This window comes from Eucalyptus grandis, chromosome 8, assembly GCF_016545825.1.
Source record: "Eucalyptus grandis isolate ANBG69807.140 chromosome 8, ASM1654582v1, whole genome shotgun sequence".
Taxonomy (NCBI): domain Eukaryota; kingdom Viridiplantae; phylum Streptophyta; class Magnoliopsida; order Myrtales; family Myrtaceae; genus Eucalyptus; species Eucalyptus grandis.
Window position 1 is genome coordinate 44,974,103 of NC_052619.1, and position 16,395 is coordinate 44,990,497.

The 16,395-nt window shown below is 38.6% G+C and overlaps 2 protein-coding genes across 2 annotated transcripts; both read right to left on the bottom strand.

Moving 5' to 3' along the window:
* Positions 1 to 6,950: 6,950 nt before the first annotated feature.
* Positions 6,951 to 7,682, bottom strand: LOC120287271 (transcriptional regulator SUPERMAN-like). Its single transcript, XM_039300017.1, has one exon. It carries the CDS (start codon positions 7,680 to 7,682, stop codon positions 6,951 to 6,953), a length of 732 nt encoding a protein of 243 aa, XP_039155951.1.
* Positions 7,683 to 11,700: 4,018 nt separating this feature from the next.
* On the bottom strand, positions 11,701 to 13,735 carry LOC104414561 (serine/threonine-protein kinase BLUS1). Its single transcript, XM_010025710.3, has one exon. The coding sequence runs from the start codon at positions 13,560 to 13,562 to the stop codon at positions 11,910 to 11,912; it is 1,653 nt and encodes a 550-aa protein (XP_010024012.2). The 5' UTR covers positions 13,563 to 13,735; the 3' UTR covers positions 11,701 to 11,909.
* Between the last annotated feature and the right edge of the window lie 2,660 nt (positions 13,736 to 16,395).

The window sequence follows — 16,395 nt, forward strand, 5'->3', positions numbered from 1 at the left end:
CATATACAGGTTTGCCAGATTCTCTTCTACGAATGTCCTCGCTCAAAATTAAATCTCGAACCCTATCAAACGTCAAACTCGTTGACCCAGAGGAATTACTAACAGCAGTAACAGTAGTATTCCAACTATTAGGCAATGAGGATAATAGAATCAAAGCACGTACCTCATCTTCAAAGTCAATCTCAACTAAACTCAATTGACTAACAATCACATTAAATTCATTAATATGATTAGCAACTGACGCACCTTTGCTCATCTTCAAATTAAACAGACGTTGCATCAAACAAATCTTGTTGATCGCAAAAGGCTTCTCATACATATCCGACAGGGCTTGCATCAAATCAGCAGTGGTCTTCTCCTTCAGGATGTTAAACACGACGTTACGAGCCAACATCAGCCGAATAACACCCATAGCTTGTCTATCCAGCAAATCCCAATTAGCTTGCTTCATCGTCTCTGATTTCTCCCCAAATAAAGACAAGTGCAGTTTCATCTGATAAAGATAATCTTCAATTTGCATCTTCCAAAAACTAAAATCATTCCCATCAAATCTGTCGATTCTCACTTTTACTTCTTTTGTCACCATCGATTAGCTTCAATTTAGTCAAGCCTAACTCTAATACCACTTGTTGCGATAAGGCGAGCGATTGAACAATAATATAGACCGAAAAAAGAAAATAAATCGGACACCAGATTTACGTGGTTCAGCGTAAAGACCTACATCCACGGGGAGAGCAACAACAAATTTCATTATAGATCAAGCGATACAAGAAGATTACACACTCAAGTCACTCAAACGCTCTCTCAGGGTTTCCCAAGCCCCAATTACACCCAATAAAATGCATAGTATTTAGTCCCAAAATTTCTCAAGAAATAATCTCTCAATCTAACGAAGGAATTACACGCAAATCTTACCACAAGATTTAATTGGCTTCAACACTAAATCTTCTTGGATGTAATTCACGACAAAGAAAATCCCTCCCAAGCACTCAACAACGAGGCAGCGCTTCAAGACCAATTCTTTTCATGATCAACGGCGGAACACCAAGCACTCACGCGGTGCTTCAAGACAATTTGTGATCCACATCGACCACCCACGATCACAAGTCTATATATAAGTAAAACCCTTATTCTTTTGTCAACTTCTCATAGGATTCTGTTTCCTATCTAAAACGATTTTATCTTTGTATATTTTAAACAAAATCCAAATCCTAGTCAAAGTTGGACTTTCCTATTTTAGTAGCCAAACTCTCCAACGCAAATTCAAATTTGGGAAGTTGATCTTCGGATCTTCTTTACTCGATTTCGAACATCCGCAATATATCTTATTCGGAATATTCATAATTTTGCATTGGGCTTAAACTCAAGACATATTTTAACACTTGTGATTTCATCATAACCTTTAAACCATACAAAGACAAAGTATGAAATCAATTTTTGCAAATGGCTTCGATAATCAAATAAGATGTATGCATATTAGAGGGTTAACAAATAATAAGATGCAATACATGTCACTTGATTTATGTTACTTAGATAGATTGTTTCTAACATTCTAACTCTTTTTTTTTCCCTTATGAAGAACAAACCCACTTTAAATAGGGAAATTTTGGATCCATGATACATACCAATGCGAGCCAGCGGATGGACGGTCCAAATGCATTTTGATGGTGTGAGATGTCGAATTCGTGTAATTGCGTCTAATTCAAACAAATAAGCCTGTTTTTTAACCATCACGCCACCCTGGGGGAAATTTTCTCGAACAACTTTTACTATGCGGATTTGAACTTCTAGCCAGATGCTACCTTTGATTCAAGAATGAGATAAGATGCAAGCCAGTGGATGGATGATCCAAATGCATTTTGATGCTGTGAATTATCGAAATTTTGTATTTGCATCTAGTCCAAAAAAATAAGCCTGTTTTTAATCATTACGCCAACCTCGCAAGAAATTAATCGGACGACGTTTATCACGAGGATTCGAACTTTTAGCCGGCTGCTCCCTTTGATTCACTTTTTTTTCTTATTAGCACATGAACACATAATTAGTTCTTCAACTCAATTTTTTTCACCGGCAGAAAAAGAAAATTGACTATTGAGTGAGTAAAATAAGTGGTGGTGCGCATACATTGGGGTATGTATTTATATGCGCCGACTGGTTCTTTCTCCTTTGTGCCATGCCCTATCTATTCACTCCATTTCACTAAAATGACCACCTTGGTCTGCTTCTCCTTGATCCCATTTGTCCCTCCTTTTTCCTCTCATCTCTCGACCTCGTCCCACACGTGTGGGGCCTCTCTCTCTCTCTCTCTCTCTCTCTCTCTCTCTCTCTCTCTCTCTCTCTACATTGTCTGTATCAGTGCGGATCATCACTGGTCTTTGCTTTCTTTTTAGATCTACGCACAACTAGGGTTCCATCAAGACCCACCCAAATCCATCGTGTGATCACTTTCAATCTTTTCCCATTTTTTTCACCACCTACACATTCAAGCAGGAGCTCACGTCAGTCCCTAGTAATGCCTGTTGACTCGTCTACGACACAGAACATATGATCTCCAATAATGACGTGCTTTATTCGTGATGAGACTGTGTGAACGTGTGATGATGCACCCAAGATCAACAGCAGTCAACAGTTGCGGTTTGAAGCTTTGCTAATAGCTCAAAGTACATCATGGATGAGCTATTACAAGTCGTAATTATTGTGAGCTGATTAACCTCGTTCTCCGCTCGTTCACGATGCCAATCATGATTTTATATATATAAACCTTTACTCGATGCCTTTAAGGTTTTGAGTGCCCTGTTAAGATTGCTGAGACTAATAATCAAAGCATCTGATTTTACCAATTAAGTTGAGTCTAAAGGGTTTAGTTTTAATAGGCTTCTTGTGGTCGTTCAAGAATGTCAAGTTTAGGACGATGATGCTTAAAGAATGCCAACGAAAGAGTGTAAGCCAAAGCCATGTGCTATTCTCTAACTTCATTACCTAAACGAATTTGAACTAGCAGGTGGATTATATCAATTATCAATTGAGTTAACAAGGCCCATGAATTTGACCAGAAAAGTATCAATCACCATTGAACAATGGAATTTTATAAACTCATGCCTCATCCTCTGAACAGTCAAGTTCGTTTTCATCTTGCGCTTCACAATTCGAATTTCTTTGTTTTCTTGCACTCTCCTCTCAACCTTTCAAGGTGCTATATTTTGTACCCACTATGAGTCACATCTCTCTCTCTCTCTCTCTCTCTCTCTCTCTCTCTCTCTCTGTTACTCCAACGTCTCATCCTTCATCCCTCTTACGGAAAATACCATCTCTCTCTCTCTCTCTCTCTCTCTCTCTCTCTCTCTCTCTCTCTCTCTCTGTTACTCCAACGTCTCATCCTTCATTCCTCTTACGGAAAATGCCATCATGCCACATGACTGCCACAACCCTTGTCGGGAATATGCAAACCGTCAGGTTTCGGAAAACATCACCGCTCGCAGTCCTCCACGTGACACCACATTTCTCCCTTTTCTTTTTCGCCAGATGCTGATGACACTAGAACATGAACGATAGTGAGATCTCCCACAGGTGTGTGTGAAAATCCTTTCTTTTTCCCTATCGCCATTTTATGAAACATGTTCTTTCGCCCACTGTACTAACTTATGATGTCTTGGTTTTCTAAAATCATGCAACATGTGATGCTCCGAGAGATCTTTGTTTGGCCTTGCATCGAGACATACAGAAACAAACGCATTAAGTTTGTTTGATTGTTCCTTCTCGCGTAGTTATTGCATGTCGTCGTCCGTTTGCATGGACCCTTTTTGACCACTCAAGTACCCCTTCAATTCTTTTGATTGGTTCGCCTAGTTTTCTTTTTATTTTTCATTTTTTTGGGTGTGCGTGCGTGCGTGGAAAGACTCCAAAACTCTGAGTTTTATAACAAGGGCATCAAGACTCCAAAACTCTGCCCTTGTTATAAATATGATCTCTCCAAAATTTTCAGATTAATAACAAGGGCAGTGAAATCAAGCCCCATCAAGATTATTAATCTGAAAATTTCTTTCTGATTAATTATTACCATAATCATTATTGTGCACCCAATATCTGTTGAATTTCATTGAGTCATAGTCCAGTGAACTCTTTATGTAAGACTTTTCATTTTGGCATTTTTTAAGGTCCGAGAAACTTAAGAAGATCTAGTTATAAGACGCAGTGCCGATTTTATAAATATTTTATTTGAATAGAACAGATATCGAGCTCATGTGGCATATATAATATATGGCTTCTTCATATAGCATTCCCAAATGGTAATAATGTGACTGGAGTTTAGTAACAATTAGTATGATGGGTATATTTGTCTATGAAAAGGATCCGTAATATGTGACAAGTACGTAAGACTTTGGACTTGTATTCTAATTTGTAAGCACGTAAAGGTGCTTCTAAAATAAATTTTTTTGGCACTTCGTTTAGTAATCACAACCATCAAACTCCAAACACGAAAAGGGACCAGCACAAAAATTGGAGAGATTGTGATTATTCTCGAAGTAAAAAGAAAGGTATTTATTACCTGAATGTCGAATTGCCCGAATCGAGTATCTGAAAAGGGAGAAGAAATTATATTACGAACAGCGAATTCTTTTCCCTTACGTTGGGTGAATTAATAAAAAAGTAAATGAAATGGCATTATAACTTTCTACGTCTATTTACTTTTTTGTGCCTTGGAACTCGACCCCAGCTAATGATGACCATCTGTACACATGAGACAGTACAGACTTCCATGCCTACTTAATCATAGCCCATGTAACAGATGTTAGCTCTTGTAAACCGAGGAATGCATTTTGGGTTCTTTGAAATGCATTAATCGTTGCATTTACAACATATTTTTGAATGCCAATGTGGTTTACCCTAGGAAAAACCATAGTTAATACTTGATATCATGCCTCGTTAGTCAAATTTCAGATATTTGAGATGTAAAATAATCAATTTCTTATATAAAAAGTGCGACTCGCTACATTATGTGTAGGTTATGTAATTATTGCGATTAACCATTTTTCTTCTTATAAATTTGATGAATTTTGTCGATGTGACAAAGAGATCTATAGTAGACAATAGTACTTTGTATGTTTATTTATTTATTTTCGGTAAATAGAAGTAAATAGGATACAAATTAACGTCTAGAATCTATTATCCCTACTTTATCACCTAACTAAACATAAATCAATTTTCTAGAAGCCTATGAGTAAAACATAGTGTCCAAACGGTTCTTTATTTCAAGATTGGCAAGCCAATCGTCAAAGACAATTTCCGTTTTGGAAGTTATGCTGTACTTTGTACGTTTATTTTGAAATCAGTTCAAATTGAAAAACTAAGAGACACGAATAACAGACTCTACCGTTGAACTTGAAATATATCCCTAATGCTTGTTAGGGAGGTCGCATGAACAACCTTTACGTCAATTGGGGACGAGGGAAGTTCTGTCTTGCTGCTCTCATATGCAGACATTAAGGCCTAGTCAGATTAAATTAAAAAATGCGTGTATTTTGAAGAATACACGCAAACATACGTCATCTATATATGTATGCATGTGTGTATGTATGTATGTATGTATGTATGTATGTATGTATGTATGTATGTATGTATGTATCATTTTGCTATGATAAATATAGATACAATAACAGTAACATCGTATTGTCAAAGAGTTTTAAATTTTCCAATATTTTTTGCCCCAAGAAATTCGACCTACTAATTTGGCGGGTTACAAGTTACAAAATATTACTCACATGCAAAATTAACTAAATATAAACATAAATCACGTCTATATTTATAGCTCACTAATCAGAAGATTGGTTGGAGGAAATTTCCTCCCGTCCTACTAAGAGTAAAGGAGAATACAGCGCTATAAGAGAATAAACGATTTAGCAAGCATTCACTGGATTTGTGCAGTACTCAGTCAACAACCTTATCAGTGAGTCTCGCATGTGTTAGGGAGAAGAAATCCGAAACCATGTCATGCCATGAGCGCATCATTCGTCAAAAAGCTATTATAAAATCTGCGTTTGGATCATGTGTGGTAGATTATTATAATCGAAAAGCTTCAATTTCCTAACTGCCAGAAAGTTACGGCAAGTCACGATGAGAACTGGAGATATCCCCTAAAAAACACACATCATCCAAATCTCAGTTTGCTGCGTCTTTAGACAATGATGTCTATGCCCCATGTTTGATCATGTTGTTCTCTTATTTCTCAGCAATGTCCAGCAGCTACAGTTATCCTACACGTACCCTCGCTCACCACATTGCTTTCTCATATTTTACTCTTTTTTTTTGTCATTCCATCAAACATTGGTAGCCTCATTATATCATCAAGACAGTGTTGGTTGACTGATATTTAAGCTAACTTTTTCCTAAAAAAAAAGAAAAGAAAAGGATACTTGACAGAAAAAAGCAGGACAATGAGCTGCTCTAGTTTACTTTCTTTTGTACAACTCCAACTATTCTTGTTGTTAAGTAACAGTTAACCTACCCAAGAACCCTCTTAGCAAAAGAGTGATGTTAAAAAGTTGGATATAGTGAAAAGTAAAATGCCCCCCCTCCCCTCTACTTTCCTTCTTTCTCCTCTCACACACAAAAACCAGCATCATAGAAGAAAATATCTACCAGAAACCTCACCATTACACAAGATTTATCAACAAAAAAAAAAAAAAAAGATGGAAAGAACAATGAAGTTGAAATTGAAGCAAATAGGTCGAACAAGTCACATCGAGAAGGAAGCACATTTAGATTAGGTTGATCGAGTACAATGGATGAGTTAGGACAATTGCTATATACATACACATATAGCAATATGTGAACTTAGATCTGGGCTACTAGTAATCTAAGATAAACTCTTAATCATAATACTCTTCTCGTAGAGATCTGAAAGCTAACATATAACTGAAAACCATGAGGATTGCAAGTATTAAAAGCCTCACTTAATTGGAGTACCCCAAGCGAAGTTCCAAATCGACCTCATCTTCTTTAAAATTGTCGAGAAGATCCACCTGCATCCCCAGCCGAACAGCCTTAGTATCCTTGGCAATTCCTTGAGTAGTCCAACCGCAATCTGCTTCGCCAACCCTAGTAGCAAGACACTTGCGGGCCCGTCCCATTTCACTGGCCGGAGGGAAATTCATCGATGGCAGCGTCGAAGAAAAGGCAGGAGGAGGAGGACGAATCGAGGTTGGCAACGCTCGAGCAAAATGGGGAGGCAAGGACAAAGGGGAAGAGGAGAAATTAGGGTTAGGGTTGTTGGAGTTAGGTTTAGGGTTATGGTTGAGGTTAAGGCCGAGAAGTGGGTACTGGCCGCCGCTACAATCGGTTTTCTCGGCCATGGCTGGCAGTGCGGGGGGGCTCGACTGCCGCAGCCTCGCACGGTCCCGTCGGTGGACATTCATATGGCCGCCAAGGGCTTGGGCCGATCCGAACTCCCTCTTGCAGAAGCTGCACGAGTAAGACCTCGGAGGCCAAGAGAGTCCGCTCAGGTAATCTTCAGCGTGGCTTGGGTAGTTGCCGATCAGAGAAGAGCCCACCTTTATCATGTTCAGCCTCTGATGGTGGTGGTTGTGGTGGTGGTGGTGGTGGTGGCGGTGGTGGGTGGTAGTGGTGGAGGAGTCTCTAGTGCAGTGGTCCTTCAAGCTGTTGCTCAAACTACTCTTCTTCTCCATGAGCGGCCTTTTGTGTGTGTGCGTGTTTTCTTTCCCTTTATTCAAGAACTCAGAAAGCTATAAGTGAGTACTAGAAAGCAAGAATCTAATCTCACATCATCCCTCAGGATAAAAGACAAGAAAAGAAACTCAGAGAGAGAGAGACAGAGACACAGAGAGAGAGAGAGAAAGAGAGAGAGAGGTAAACGCGGGGCATGAGTTTATGAGGGTCGCTACTTACTATAACAGGAGGGCTTGAGTTGCCGGATTATGCCCTTTTTACTAAAGAGGGAAGTGATTACAGTGGATATTCTTTTCAGCCACTTACTGCTTTTTGCAATTCCCTTCTAACTAGGAGAACACAACAAACACGTACACAAACAAAAGATAAACTCTCTCTCTCTCTCTCTCTCTCTCTCTCTCGCGAAAGAGTAGTTCTTAACCATGGGGTCACCTGATGGAACCTGGTCAATGTCGCGTGTCTTAATGTCGTTGGCTCTTATGTGATTCAACGGTCACAGAACGGAGAAACTGATGGACCATGTGTCCTATGGGGAGGATTCAAGAAACATTACCCCGTCATGTCATCGACCTTTGCGTCGCATGTCTTTTCAAGCCAACAAAGATTTTAAGATATTCGTGTCCTCTCAGATAAAAGCCTAGCGTTTTCAAGGGACAAGCTATTGTTTTCTTAAAATGTCTGAATGGATTTCTAGGTGAATTTTTCTTCTTGAAAGAGAAAATTTAATGCACCGAAAATATTTCTGCAAAAACACCTTGTAAGTCAGTAGTTAAGAACTGTATAACTGGTTCTTGGTAGCCCATTTTGTGCTTTAGTGATCTCGAATTAGCTTGGAGCTGGTCTCTATGGTTGCCCGATATAAGAAGATAACACCTAAATTCGCTTGTTCTTTGAACATGGAAATCTAGCTAAACGCATACAGAGTAATATAAAAAGGTGGAAACTCCCACCCTCTCACCAACTATGCAAATTAAGGTCGAATGCCCGACCATCGTGGATCAAGCCTTTGCCCCTCTTGAATCGAACTTTTGAATGCTTCTTGTACAAGGGGTTCGAGTGAGTTGGATATTTACTTCACTTCTCTGTCAGTCTTCAACAAATCATCATTGTGATGATTTAGTGTTTCCCGCCTATTCTCAAATGTATCAACACTATTGGAGCTCTGGTTTACAGGAGTTTACTTTATTTCTCAAGTTTGAGTATATAGTAACAACTTCTCCACTTCACATAACTACCTAAATTTGTGTCTCTGACTTTCACTTGTCTATTTTATTCTTGATCTGTTCAATTCATTCACTTTGAGAACCTTTTAATCTCTGTGGTGGTATATCATTGTATCACGTGGGATGTGCATCAAATGGAAGGCTCTATCCCTACTGAGCATAAAAGGATACATTGGTTTGCAAATAATATGTTCTCCATCATTTGTTTACTGGGAGATATCATTAACCATTGCCTCATTTTCCTTACATAATTTTTTCATAAATGTTGAACAATTCTTTTTTCAAAGAAAGAAAGAAGAAATAAAAGATCCTATATGCTATATATACTTATATTATATAGATGCAGGGGATACTTTTTCCCTTGCAGATGTGCTCTACAAAGCTTGCCCGTTCATAAGAGTACTAAATAGGTTCTAGTTCCTAGGGCATTTGAGCTCTCAGCATACTGAGCTTCTTTTCATGTTTCCAGGATTTGGTAAAAAGGAGGAGAAAGAATCTACGAGCTCTCATGTTGACAAAAGATAGTGCCCCATATTTAGGTGGGATATAGCGAGAGACTGATGGCCAATGAGATGAGTCCAAGGCCATGCTAGATATGGGTCTGACTCTGAGTCCCCTAACAAGCTTCTACAACAGAGATTTCATGTTTTTCCCACTTGAAAATGATCGAGATAGGTATGGACTTGCTGAAGTGAAGAGATGCCAGACTTTTTCCAATCTCCTTTTGACAGAGAGAGAGGGAGGGAGGGAGGGACTAGAGTTGAATTGGGATTTGTTAGCTGCTAATCATTCAAGAACTGACAAAATGTTAGAAACTCACAGAGAATCAAAGTCGTTTTTCATTGGTTGCCATCAACACCCCCACCCCCTCTTCTCTCTCTCTCTCTCTCTGGGTGTGGGTCTGCGTGCTGAAGCACCTCTTGACGTGCGGAAAGAAACAAAAAGTATCTTCAACTCTTGACAGACGGTAAATTTACTAATCCTACTTTTGTCCCGAGGAATTCATGCAACCCTCAGAGAATATTCATCTTTACATAAATAGCATGATGTGCGCATGTTAACCTCCTTTAACTGATGGCACATCAGAGCATGTATTTTTCTTAACTTAGATATGTTATTACATCAATTATCTCTTTTCCTAACCTTCCTATTCTTTCATCAAGAGCACTCTTGAAGCCGATGCAACGTGTTGTCTGGGTCACCTTTTGCTTTCATTAACCTTTTGGCGTTGGTGAGACAATGTTTCTACAGATGACGAAGGGGGTGAATTTTGGCCCGTGAGTCTAAATCAAGGTGCTGATCGTAGCACGATGAATCGAATTAAGCTCTACATTTGCTTGACAGCCTTGAATCTATCCCCAAACTGAATGATAAATTGACAAACTTAGAAATTTATAAATCTAGATCCTCTAAAATCAACGAAGTCAAAAGGTGATCGAAATGGTTACCATACTTGATATAATCGATTTCCATAAGCTCCCCCTCATGTGAGGTGTGGGAGGGTGGGGGGGACGGGGGCAATCACTAACACGCCTTTGTCATTTTCTTCCATTGTGCTTGGGTTAGCGTTTTTTTTTTTTTTTTTCTTTTTGTTAAAAAAATAAAATATCTTTGCTAATATATTTTGAGTTTTTATATTTTGAATCTAATAATTCCCAAAACACGAAAGCACCAACAAAAAAAGGAACTTCAATATCAACAATTTCTTCAAATAAAGAAAAAAAAATCCTATGAGTAACTTTTAGTAACGTAAAATTCCAAATCAATCAAAAACTAACTATTTTTTTTATGTGTTTTGCAAATTTGAAGTAAAGTAATCTTTGATCGGGTAGAGATTGGCGCCCTTTTTCAAGTATTATTTACTAGTAATCTTTTAATCATGCTTAGTAACTTCTCGTACTGAAAAAGAAAGCATGTGCTTACGAGGAACTAGTAACTTTTTCATAAGTAAGTCCAAATATCAACAGGTCATCCTCAACATTTCAACAACAACAATTTTTTCACTGAGGATATTAATTAATTTAAAAGAACACTTATTAACCAGATGTATGAGTTGCATGTTTCTTCATTTTAATCCGACCTAATGAACGGAGACTCTTTCGTTTTGATCCGGCGTTCCAAGATTCTTGAAATATGTAGTTTTTTATGTGATCCCATTAATGCCCCACAAAGACCTCGTTAAAATCTTTCTTGATCTCCTCTAATTTTCCTTTTCCTTTTTGGGCTTATCTTAATCTCCTAAATTATCTCTTTTTTATTAATAATTTAAAAAAAAAAAAAAACACAGAGAGATCAAACAACAACAAACGACTTATGTTAATTTGCGGTGTGGTTCTATGACCAAAGTATACCTCACGAACCGATCTATCACATCGCTGTGTATTGGCCCAAGTCGTAGATGGCTCGATCTCCTCCGCAAGCTTAAGAAGCCCAAGCCTTTTTTCATTACAAATATGGGTACATCGTCGTTTATCCATATTCCCAAAATTGGAAAACAAAGCATGATGCTGTACACCTTTCGACCTAATCAAGGCTTTTCTTTGGATACCTAGAAACTAATTTCAACATAGTATTTGTTCATTTTGCTTGATTGATCATAATGGTGAGTGTCGCTCCCGGTAATTTCAAAGCAGAAGTAGCACTAGAGAAACTTTCTGCTTTCACTAAAATATAGGCGAATGACCCTCAAATCTAATCGATGCTTTAGTAGCATATTATGACCCAATTTATATATGGAATAGGTCTGTTTCTTTCTTGAGGAGAAAATACGAAAAATAAGGTACAAAGCACAATCAAATTAGGAATATTTTTGCTAATTTCTCAAATTGTAAGTGATTCGATGCATTCCACATTGATCATTGATCGAGTGATTGTTGAACAGCGAATGACTGAGATCTCTTATCTCATATCCTTAATGCACTAGAGAAACACACAATTGAAAGGCAACAACTAAGGAAAAGCAATAGAATTTGATTCTCCATATCTGATCATGGACAGCATCATTTAATCTCTAACCGGCGCGTCATCTGTCGTCTCGCCACCAGCGCTGCTAATTTGGTGCTGGAGACACTCCAACTCTCTCTCCAACTCGAAATTCTTCTTCTTCTCACTCTCCAACTTAGCCCTCAGCTTGTCAATCACCTGCACCAACTGCTCTTCTCTATTGGCTATTTCCACACCTCTCCGATCTCCTCCTCCTCCTAGGAGACTCATCAAACTGTTCACTTTCTGCAGTTCATCTTCCAAGCTCCTCTTCAGCAGCGCCAAGCTCCCAATCATCACATCCTTATCAAAGCCTTGAGCCGCGTTGTGGATCGCCACCTGAACACTTCCCTGATGGTCGCTGCATTCATCTTCACTCTCGTTGGCAGCTCGGGTAGGCGAGCTGGCGCTAGATTGGTCAGTATAGCCCGCCAATTCAAAGGGCCCTTTCAATCCGGCCACGTTGTCTCGGTCCATTCCCTCGCCTTCGAAACTAGCTTGCTGTGCTGATGAATCATGAAGAGCAACTTCGTTGGGGAAAACCGGGTCAAGCTCAAACCCTTCCTCATTGAAATTCCACCCGCTTATCCTCCTATGCTTACCACCCTCGGGATCACCTGACTCGGCACCATCATCTTCCTCTCCCCCATCCCCGCCACCCTTGTTCATCGACAAGGACAGTAAGATCTTGGCTTGCCGGTGTCTATCCTCGACGCTAGGCAACCCTTTCAAGACGTGCTTCGCAAGAAACTCCGACCCTTTGCAGTTCTTGAAGAAAGAGTGCTTCAAGAGCTTCTCTGCGGTGGGTCGTCTGGAAGGATCTTGGCAGAGGCAAGAAGCCACCATGTCCTTGAACGATTTCGAGAACTTCCTTCGGACTGGGTCGTCCTTCTTGTGCTTCTCGTAGTCAGAGAACCGGAAGCGCTTTGTGATCTTCATGAGCAAAGATGTCGAAGGCGGGAGATGAGATAGAGGAGGCCGACCGTGGGCCAATTCCAGCGCGGTTATTCCAAGAGACCATATATCGGCCTTGAATCCATACCCGTTGTGCGAGTGTATCACCTCCGGTGCCATCCAATAGGGCGTCCCAGTGATACTGGTCAGCGCCAACGACGATGAACTCGAAGACGTCGATAACCCCTGGCCTGAACCAGGTTCGTATATCAAGGCCGATACACCAAAGTCAGCAAGCTTCACGGCGCCTCCCGAGTCGATGAGGATGTTGCCCGCCTTGATGTCCCTGTGTAAGTGGCCCTGGTTGTGGAGGTAGGAGAGGGCGTTCAAGGTTTCCCGGAGGATGACAGCGATGCACGCCTCGGAGAGACCCTCCGGGAAGGACGACGCCATGACGGACTGCGCCGAGCCGGCGGACATGAAGGGCATGACCACCCAGAGGCAGTGGTCCACCGTGAAGGAGCAGTGGGCGTTGAGGATGTTGGGGTGGGAGAGGAGCGACAGCGTCTTGGCCTCGCGTCGGATGCTGTCGAGGTCGGTGCGGGAGCGATCGAGGTCGATGGACTTGATCGCGACCACCGCCGAGCCCATCGGCACGCACAGGGCCTTGTACACGACCGCGCTGACACCAGACCCAATCTCGTTGAGGATCTTGTAGGAGCTCGCGTCGAGCGGGAACTGCGGCTTTCTTGTTGGCTCTTCTCGGTCTTCATGGGCCATGGCGACGACGGGAGTTCCTCTTCGACGTAAGCTTGGGACCGGCCGTGAACTTGTGGTCGATAAGGGATTGAATCCGAGGGATGAAGTCGTGATCAAGAAAAGGACTCGAGTGCTTTTGCTGGCACGCTCAGATGAGGAGGTTCTTTGATAAAGTTGATGGAGGAAGGTCGTTAGGGTTTCGAGCGGTTTTCTTGTGAGGGTTTTGGTGGAGAAAGCGTCGGCGATGGGTTTCTATTAATTGCGAGCGGTGCATGTGAATCTCTCTAGAAGTGTGTGGGTGTCAAAGGGAAAAGCTGAAGGGACCTTTGGCGTGATTAATTAGGGTTGAGGCTCTTTCATTAAATGGGAGCATCACATGAAAGGGGAAATTTTTTGAGGTTGGCTCAAACATAGAAACAAAATATAACACCAAATAATAATAATAATAATAATAATAATAATAATAATAATAATAATAAAGAGTTAATACTAAAAAAAAATTCAAACCGATACACTTATGATAAATTTATCTCAAACTAATTTTCTTTACCACCAAAAACTTTAAACTAATACATTTATGATAAATTTACTCTCTACAAATTTCTATCAAATTAGATTAACATCACGAAAAATCCTCAACAAGTATATTTATAACAAACAATGGGTGACACCCTAAATCGAACACCCTTCAACTTTCATGTGTCATTAAACTCAGCAATTTGATGATAAAATTTAACAGAAACTAATGGAGGATAAAATTGTTATGGGTATACCAATTTTAAGTTTTTAGTAGTCAAAAAATTTGTTTAAAGTAAATTTTGTTATAGGTTTACTAGTTTGAGATTTTTCATAGTATTAGCTAATAATGATGATGATGATGACGACGAGGATGTAAGATAGTTAGAAGATTCGATACAAAGCTTTACTTAGAGTTCTTAATTTCTTTAGCACTCAAGTTCAAGAAGCATAGCCTACATCTAATAGTCAAAATAAAGGTCATAAAAGCAGAAAAAAAAATATAATGTTCTATGTTTAGTCCCAACTCAAGATTAAATAAGGTCATATATAGAATGATATAGTTTGGATAAAAATATTCTACAGGAGATGTGGAACAAAGATTGATATGATTTCTTATATGAAAGCCAACACCTTTTAACACCGGACACACCAAGAGGGAGCTCCTGAAGTAGGTGAACATACTTGTGAAGGATATGATCTTTAGAAGAGGTTTAGTAAGAAGAGGATAAATTTAACACTCGCAAGAACATTCACAATAGATCCAGTACACTTGACAAGACCTCCTTCTTCAATAGCGATATCATTGAATATTTTCAAGACAAAAGTCAGAATATAGTTCTTATGAGAGGTTTAAGAAAGCATGTACCAATTACAAGGAAAATCTATTGACTTTAAAAATCGTGAGGGTTCAAGTCCCCTCTATCCCCAAAAAAGGACCATTTGACTCCTTAACTTAATGATTTATCCTATCTTTTTTTTTTTTAAATCAAAAAAATTCTAAATCCTAGATAAGATTTTTTTCTACCGTTTCTATCTTTTTGATTGACATGGAACTGTCATGTAGTAATTGGTCTTAGAACCATAAATAAATAAATAAATAAATAAAATTAGACTTACTTTCTACTGAAAATAATATCATTGCCTTTTGATTTGACTATTTTTCTCAAATAATAAACTTTATAAATTAATAATTAAATATAAATATATTTGAATTCTAATATAAAACAAAATAAAAAAAAAAAAATTTTCAATTTTAATTTTCAATTTTAATTATTCCTATATATATATGTGTGTGTGTGTGTGTGTGTGTGTAAGTTTCTTTGTATTCTATATATATATATATATATATATATATATATATACTATTTGTATAATTTTAGTATAATTTTAGGTATATTAGTATAATTTATCATTTAATAAAATTCTTATTAAAGAACGATAGAAGGGAATAGAAAATAAATTTAAAAGAATATTTAATATAAATTTAAAAAATAAGAATAAATAGAAAAAAACTCAAATTTTAAATGAACAACTTAAAAAAAAAAAAAACTTTCTAATTCTCAAAAAGAAGACCTACACTCTGTCTCCTTCTCCTCCGTTTCCTTGATTCATATTGAAACTTTACAACTCTTCCATAGTTCTTTAGTTTAAGTTAAAACTCACGAAATCGGGGGAGATTCGAAACTATTTTTTACAACAAGAGAGTCAAAGCTCCTCTCTCCTTTATAGCTATGTGATTCTCATTGAAGTTTCACGAAACTAGCAAAGGAGTCACTATACTTTTTAGAATTGTGAAGAAGATGAATGATAATGTTCTCTCTCTTACTAAATTTGGCATTCATTGGCTAATCAACCTCATTGTTGATACCCATTTACATTTCTTATCATTGCCGAACCTATGGCTTTGAAATGTTACAATCAGCTCCTCTACTATTTAAGATTTAGATTTTTTCTATCACCATTGGTGCATTTTCAGGTTCATTTATAATAATATGTCATTCTTACCAACTGATAGACAATATAAGATACAAAAATATCCGATTTTATTAGTACAATTCACCAAATAATGAATACAATATAATAAAATCTCTAAATTTCTTATCCTATCATATCCTATCCATCCTATCCTAACTAAAAATCCATATGATCAAACACAGCCTCAAAGCACTAAACCAATTAGAGCTTGAACTCAAGAAATTTTATTCCAACAGCTCTGATTCTAGTTGGATAAGTCGACTACATACATTTCCCAAATTCCAAGTTCAAGCTAGGTTCAACTCGAGGTGAGATTAAAGTCGATCATTTGATGGTTCAATTGATTCCATTCGAGTTGAAA